This window comes from Rhagoletis zephyria, unplaced genomic scaffold (genome assembly GCF_001687245.7).
Source record: "Rhagoletis zephyria isolate East Lansing unplaced genomic scaffold, Rhagoletis_zephyria_1.1 Rzeph_scaffold_00230, whole genome shotgun sequence".
NCBI classification, from domain to species: domain Eukaryota; kingdom Metazoa; phylum Arthropoda; class Insecta; order Diptera; family Tephritidae; genus Rhagoletis; species Rhagoletis zephyria.
In genome coordinates, this window is record NW_016157314.1 from 14,687 (window position 1) to 22,854 (window position 8,168).

Here is an 8,168-nt window from a genome sequence, read left to right on the forward strand (position 1 = left end):
TCATATTTACTTTCTGTAAGTATGGTAGCGATAGTAAATCAATGTGTTCGGTGAAATTTACATATTGCGCACGTGCAGCTTCGGGATGCGATCGAATAATTTTAGCCCAGTTGACATAAGTCGTAGTGTTTACCGTAATATCTCCATCAAATGTTACAAGGAAAGTTCCCTTCGTTAGTTCCGTCAAGTTCTGGGTTTGTATAGATGCTGGTTGATCGTTGATTACCAGTACGCCATTATCAACTTCCTCAATAGCGGGAACATTATCGGCGGTATTGAATGAGTATGAACAGTTGACGATCAACCAATGCCAATCCCTGGTGTGGAAATAGCGTAGCAACAACTCTCCCACCGATATTGATGACGATGCGTCGACCAGGTAGCACGTGACAACAACAACATCGCTGCAGCGGAAAAGCCAACAGCAAGAGGTAAAATTGCCGAATTTTATTTTGCAAGTCACACGGCAAAACATGTGCAGCAACTGGTAGGTGGTAAGAAAGCGTCAGGTATTTAGGCATAGTCGCCACAATATTTTAGTTAGCAAATTCAGTTGTAATAACTCGGCCGATACAAACGGCTGCTCTTGTGCAAACAAGAGAAATAAAATAACATTAAAACCCAACCAAGTGTTTTAATAAGTTGTACATATGTATGTATGGATATGTAGACATGGGAAAATTTGCGTAAACAGAGAATAGAGGTCGCTTCACATACAACCTTGGCGTTGCGTTGGCGTTGAATTTCAAAGCAGCCGTCCAATACAAAGCAGAAAGATCGCTGCGTCGGTCGCCAGCTGTTGCAAATAAATAAAGGACAAGAAATATAACTTTTCATGCAATTATTGATATGAAATATTGATTTATCTATCGTTAATATGTTAATTTAGTGGCCATAGTAGTCTCTGCCAAGCTTCATTGTAGAACGCATACTTTTAACGTGCGTTCTGGCAAACCAACGCCAACTACAAAGTCAACGCGAAAGTTCTATGTGGACCAGCCTTAATTATCAAATACTGTTTAACACCCCAAATAGAAGTTTGTATTATACTACATCCATATATATCTGTGGGGACTAAACCAGGAATATTCATTTGAAAACGCTAATGTCCTACTCATTTATGAAATGAAAGACAAAATAATGATTTTTATAAATATTATATTCTCACTTATACATATGTAGCATAGTTACTTAGCCGAATTACTTAGTAATTACTTGTATGTAAGAATACAAAGACAAATTATTTATCAGAAGCATTGCCTTCTTCTTCTTCTTCTTTTTTGGCGCTGTAACCGCCTAAGCGATTTTGGCCGAGTTCTGCAAAGCACGCCAGTCGTTTCCCCTCTGTGACAACTGACGCCAATTGGAAACGCCAAGTGAAGCCAAGTCCGTCTCCACCTGATCTTTCCATCGCAGTGGGGGCCTCCCTCTTCCTCTGCTACCATCAGCGGGTTCCGAGTTGAATACTTTCAGAGCTGGAGCGTCGGTCCATTCGAACGACATGGCCAGCCAGCGGAGCCACTGTATTTTAATTCGCTGCACTATGTCCATGTCGTTGTAAAGCTCATACAGCTCATCGTTCCATCATCTGCGGTACTCGCCGTCGCCAACGCGTAAAGGCCCGTAAATCTTCCGCAAAATCTTTCTCTCAAACACTCCAAGAGCCGCCTCATCGGATGTTGTCATTGTCCATGCTTCTGCGCCATATACCAGCACGGGCATGATGAGTGACTTATAGAGCGTGGTTTTCGTACGTCGAGAGAGGACTTTACTCCTGAATTGCCTACTCAGTCCAAAGTAGCACTTGTTGGCAAGAGTGATTCTACGTTGGATTTCAATGCTGACATTATTATCGGAGTTAATGCTGGCTCCCAAGTAAACGAAATTCTCTACTTTCTCGAAATTGGAACTGTCATCAATGACGTGGGTACCAAGGCGGGAATGTGCTGACTGTTTGTTTGATGACAGGAGATACTTCGTCTTGTCCTCGTTTACCACCAGACCCATGCGCTTTGCTTCCCTATCCAACTTGGAAAAGTAGAATAGACTTCGCAGGATTTTGTTACCGATGATGTCGATGTCATCGGCATAAGCCAGCAATTGCACGCTCTTGTAGTAAATTGTTCCTGAGCTGCTTAGTTCTGCAGCTCTTATTATCTTCTCTAACATCAGATTAAAGAAGTCACATGAAAGGGAGTCGCCCTGTCTGAAACCCCGTTTTGTGGCGAACGGCTCGGAGAGGTCTTTTCCAATTCTGACGGAGCTGGTGGTATTGCTCAACGTCATTTTACACAGCCGTATGAGTTTTGAGGGGATGCCAAATTCAGACATAGCGGCGTATAGGCAACTCCTTTTAGTGCTGTCAAAAGCGGCTTTAAAGTCGACAAATAGGTGGTGAGTGTCGATCCTTTTCTCGCGGGTCTTTTCCAAGATTTGGCGTATTGTGAATACCTGGTCTATGGTGGATTTGCCAGGTCTAAAGCCACACTGATAAGGCCCAATCAGTTCATTGACGGTGGGCTTCAGTCTTTCACACAATACGCTCGATAAGACCTTGTAACCTATGCTTAGAAGGCTGATCCCGCGGTAGTTGGCGCGAATGGCGGGGTCACCTTTCTTGTGGATTGGACAGAGCACACTTAAGTTCCAGTCGTCGGGCATGCGTTCATCTGACCATATTCTGCACAAGAGTTGATGCATGCACCTTATCAACTCCTCGCCGCCGTACTTGAATAGCTCAGCTGGCAGGTTGTCAGCTCCAGCAGCTTTGTTGTTTTTTAGCCGCGTTATTGCTATACGTACACATTGCCCCTTACACATTTAAAAATAAAGTAATAGAAGCTCTCAAAAAAGCAAAATCGCTACAGCGAAAAAAGTGTTTGAAAAACCGCATAAATTCAAATCTGCATAAAAAAGAACCGCATAAAAAGAGACCTAACTTATAATTGAAGTTTTATAAGAAATTATTGAACATTAAAAAAAGTATACCTACATAGATATGTATGCACATATGTGCCTACCTAGTAGATAAAACTGGTCAAAATAGAACTCATCTATTCTTCTGTGCATGAGAATATATACATAAATAAATACATACATATGTGTACATATGTATATACATATCTGCATGTGTGCGTACAATCCTTTACTCAAAATTCTTAGTTAATGCAATTTTTATCCAATAAATTTTTGCTGACCAAACAACCCGTTTGCCTGTCTAATCTGCTTGCCTCATTTGCCTCGCTCGTTTACTCGCCTCGCTCGTCTGCTGCTGCAAATGAGTGCCTCGCTCGCAACGTCGCCCTCGCGAGGGCAGAGCTAATGTGGTCCTCGTTTGCTTGCCGCTCTACTCTTGCGCTGCCCTCGTTTCCTTACTCGCTCGCTGGCTGCTCAGCGCGTGCGCCCGTACTTAACGAATGCTCGTTTGCAAACAGCCTCGCTTGTTGCTTGTGAGTTGCGCAAGCTCAGAGCAAACTAACGAGCGAGCGAGGGGCTAAAATGAGGCAAATCCGAACCCTGGCTGTAGCCCAGTTAAGGCGAAATTAGTCAACGACGTATCGTAAACGTACGTTGACACTGATACGATCTACCTTATGGGATTTGGTTAACGAAAACTCACGACCGCATGACGGTGACGTTGCCGTTGCTTCTCTCTCTCTATCAACAGTAAATTTGATATGTTGCTACGTACGTTTACGCTACGTCGTTGACTAATTTCGCTTTAATGCAAGAATAATAGAATACAAGATTGCAGCGATCGAGTTGAGAGCAACCTGGAAGAAGGGACAAGTTGTTCAAAATAGTGATGTAAAACTAGGTAAAATTGTACCTACTCTTAAGCTTTAAACTTGAACGTACATTCGACACAAGCACATTATTTTAGGTACATTTGGAGCGTAGCCAAATAACTTATCGCGAAATTTTCTCTTATTTTCAAAGGCATTTCAACGCATTTTCTAGTGTAGGAATTCCAATAGCCACCCACCTTTGTAAAGGGCATACACATTAGTTAAAACATATGTTTGACTTAAACTGTTTAGAAAAATCCCTTTCAAGGTCATTCATAGTAGAAAAGATTGTTTCATGTAAGTCCAAAAGTAGGTATGGTACAGAAGGAAGATGTAGTCCAGCGACTATCAAAAATGTATACACATAAAAATACGTGTTTACATTTTAGGTTAAGTGTATCTACTTTTATGTACAACTTTTCGGCAAATAGGTACAATTTGAAAATTTTATATTCATCACTAGTGCGAAAAAAAAATATTGTGACATCAGCGAAAGGGTGGATTCTGTCAAATCGACAAAGAGAGGATTAGCGGTCCGCGGACATAAAAACATAAAAAAATATTTTTGTACCAAACGCTCATATCTCTGTTAGTACTTTTATTCTTAATACGTCTAATGTTGTTACACAAAGGGGCCTTGATGTTGTTACACAAAGGGGAGGGGCCTACAGTTTTACGCCGACTCTATATATTTTTTTTTTATATTTTTTGTGATGCTGCTTTGACCAGGGCTTGAACCCAGAACCTACGTAGTAGCGCGCACTGCTAACCACTAAACCACAGCGGCCGCCGTACGTCTGCATTTAAGTAAATGGATATACCTATACTTAATATCTGGTACAAAACGAAATTATGAATTATAATTTTGAATGTAAACGTGAATGGCAATATTATCATCTTTGAATATACATATATGTTCTTTTTGGTTGTTTGTGTTTCCGACAGGGTAGGAGTATGATGTATTGTGGAACGATTTTCCGTCATCCCTTGTCAAATTTGGTTTGGAGACAAACCGGTTTCGGCGTTGTGCCATCTTCAATGTCATTTTTCGTTCTGAATAGTTCGTGTTTCCTTCCGCTTTTTATGTATTCGTGTTACTATCTGTTTTAACTGTCATTAGGTCATGCATACCCATCTAAGTGCGACCGCTTTTGTTTCATTATCTCACAGGTAGGTGCTTTTTGGTTGCTTGTATTCGCCGGCGGGTAGAAATCCGTTATTTTAATTTTCTTGGTTTTCGTGATTGCGTCGGTTTATGTTCCGTTATTTAGCAGGTATTAGGTTGCTTACTTGTGCCGGCATATAGAAATCCGTTATTTTCATTTTCTTGGTCTCTGCGGCGTAGGTATGTATCTTCGCGTTGGCGTTTTTTCCGGGGTCTTCTCATATTTTTCGTACAACATCTTGAGTGGTTCGAATATTACATCGGATACGGTGTTTGTTTGTTCGTTTATAATTCTCCCTTGAAATGTTTTCTGCTTGTATATCTCCATGTTTTCCAATATGTTCAAACGCCGTCCTTTATGCTGTACATGGAGGAGTTTGGCTGCCTTATTAATTTTCATTGGTGTACATTTATTTTCAAACATATGATTTGCGAAGTTTGATTCTGGTGTGACGCTTGGTTTTTGTGTCCTCTTATTGTAGTCTCTTATATGTTCTCGGAATCTTGTTTTAATAATACGGCCAGTTTGCCCTATGTAGCTACACTTGCATTCACACGTTAATTAGTATACACCCTGCTTATCTAGAGTGTCCTCTTCGTTTGTTCTGTTGTTCAGTATCCTTCCGACATTGTTCCTGGTTCTGAACGATGTGCGAATGTTGAATTTTTGGAAAACCTTGGCCAGTTTGTACGTCATTTTACCCGTGTAAGTTAACACTGCCCAAGCTGCATCGTTGTTTTTTTTCTTGTCCCTACTTTTTCGTTTCGAGTCCTTTCTAATTTTGTCCACCAGATCTTTTTTGTATCCATTGTTTCTGGCGATAGCATATATTGTGTCTAGCTCTCTCCTGTGTGCTTCCTTAGTTAACGGGGTTCGCTCAAGTCTAGTTAATAATTGTCTAAATGCTGCGTTTTTGTGTTGTTGTGGGTGGTTAGAGGTTTCATGTATTACTGTGTCGGTCGCTGTGGGCTTTCTGTACATCTCGTATTCCAGTCTGTTGGTGGTCTTGTTTATTTTAATAGTTAGATCCAAATAGTTGAGTTTTCCTTTCTTTTCCTTATCCATCGTGAATGCTATATTTTTGTGTTGTTCATTAAGGTAGTCTAATATCTGCTCCTCTTTGTCCCCCGTTATTATGCATATTATGTCGTCCACATATCTAGCGTAGAAGCTGACCCCTAAATTGGTTGTGAGATGCTCCATATATTTCTCCTCTAGGCTTTGCATGAACACCTCCATGAGTATAGCCGATGTTGGGTTACCCATTCCTAGTCCATTTATTTGCCTGTATATTTTGTTGTTAAATCGGAAATAATTTTGGTTTATCGTAATCTTCAAAGTATTGATGATTTCTTTTGCGATTTTCTTTTCCGTTTTGCCGAGTAATATTCTAAATAAAATATCCATTGTCTCTGTTGTTGGTATTGACGGGTAAAGATCCTTTATATCAAATGATACCAATTTAGTATTATTAGTGATATGTAAGGGCGTCATCTTTTCTATAAACTCTGCCGCGTTTGTGACTATATATTTATTGGGTAACTCTAGTTTGTTCTTTAGTATGGTCTTCAGGTATTTCGAGAGTTTGTATGCCGGAGCCGATATGTAGTTAATAATGGTCTCATCGGGTTATCTGGTTTATGTATTTTAGGTAATGAAATCATTGGAGGGGCCGAAGGGTTCATTGATGTTAGTCTTCCTGCTTCATTCTCATTTATTATCGTTGTCGCCCTTTTTATAGCGCTTCTTATTGCCACTTGGTACTCATCGGTGGGATCATTATTTCCTATTTTCTTGCAGCCTGTTTCTTTTATTACTTGTTCCGTTTTTTCTATATATTCATTTTTATTGATTAATACCGTTGTGTTCCCTTTGTCTGCTTTTGTTGTGATCACGTTGTTCGCCTTTAGTTTTTGTTTAAGAACCCTGATTGTTTTGTTTTCATTACCCTGCTTTCTTTTGTCATTGGATTTTGCATTTTTTTCGATTATATGCCTACATAGGTGCCTGGTGTGATCCTGCTCTTCTTTTGGGATCAATGCTATAGCCATTTCTGTGTCCACAATGGTGTGCTCCATTTCCTTCTTTTTATCATAGTTTGTGATGTTGTGTTTAAGACCTTTCCTCAGTATTTCTGCCTCCTGCTCATTGATAGGGACCGCTGTTAAATTTACAAAATTTGAATGGAATTGCGGTTCTGCTTGTTTTTGGTTCTTTGCGCCCTTTTGTTTTTTACTGAGGTCTTCAAGTTTCTGTACTTCTGCCCCATGACTTTCTTGATGTTTTCCTCCATTTCATCTAATATCTGCATCAGTGTACTGGTTGGTAGGAGTCCCGCTAGTTCTAGGTGAATTGCCAATAGCTCCGAGTTTGTCCGCTCCCTCTTGCCGTGTAGGTTTCTTATTTCGTGGCGAAGAAAGCTGTTTTCTGCTCTTTTTAAGATTCTCCGCTTATTTTCGGTGTTTGATTTTAGTTTTATTTGCGCGAATTTCGGTGTAATATTCAATTCTAAACATTGCTTGTTGAACCAGATGTTAGCCTTAGTAGTATGTACTTTCAGTAGCCGTCTTTGGTATATTATTGGTATGAAGATGGCACAACGCCGAAACCGGTTTGTCTCCAAACCAAATTTGACAAGGGATGACGGAAAATCGTTCCACAATACATCATACATATATGTATTTGCAAGTCGCGCGAAAAGATCCAATTATATGCTCGAAAACTGCATATGCTTCTCTACAACATGCGTCTAATTTCAAGACCTAACGAACCGGTACTCACCCTTTTTACCTTCCTTTTATTAGCTCGGGATGTAACTATGTGATATTGATGCGCCTAAAAGATGCAACGATTTCTATTTTCAAGATACATACCTGATGACAGTACGAATGGCAATTATAACACTATGGGACAGTCAAAATCGGGATGGGATGAAACCAACGGGAAATGTTATATCGGTCAAAAAAAAGTTATACGTTTCCCGGCGTTTCGCTGGGTCACGTCTAGGAATCGAGATATATATATAACTATCATATAGGGGAAATGGTCACCTTTGGTGGTCTTTTTTTGACATAACTCGAGAACCACTAGTCCGATTTTGCTCAAACAAATTAAAAAAAATTAAAAATTACAATTCCTTTAATCTGTTCATATAACGTTTTTCTATATAATCAACAGTTTTGCCGGTAAAAATAAATGTATGAAGAAAAAAAAA

General features: G+C 39.9%; 1 protein-coding gene across 1 annotated transcript in view; it reads right to left on the bottom strand.

Moving 5' to 3' along the window:
• Positions 1-3,693: 3,693 nt before the first annotated feature.
• LOC108358268 (importin subunit beta-like) overlaps positions 3,694-8,168 on the bottom strand; it is a 169,307-nt gene continuing 164,832 nt past the window's right edge. The window contains exons 6-8 of the mRNA XM_017609490.1: positions 7,089-7,095; positions 5,710-6,282; positions 3,694-3,773 (exon numbers count right to left, since the gene is read on the bottom strand). Coding sequence (XP_017464979.1) covers positions 3,694-3,773; positions 5,710-6,282; positions 7,089-7,095 — 660 coding nt within the window. The remainder of the gene's footprint in view (positions 3,774-5,709; positions 6,283-7,088; positions 7,096-8,168) is intronic.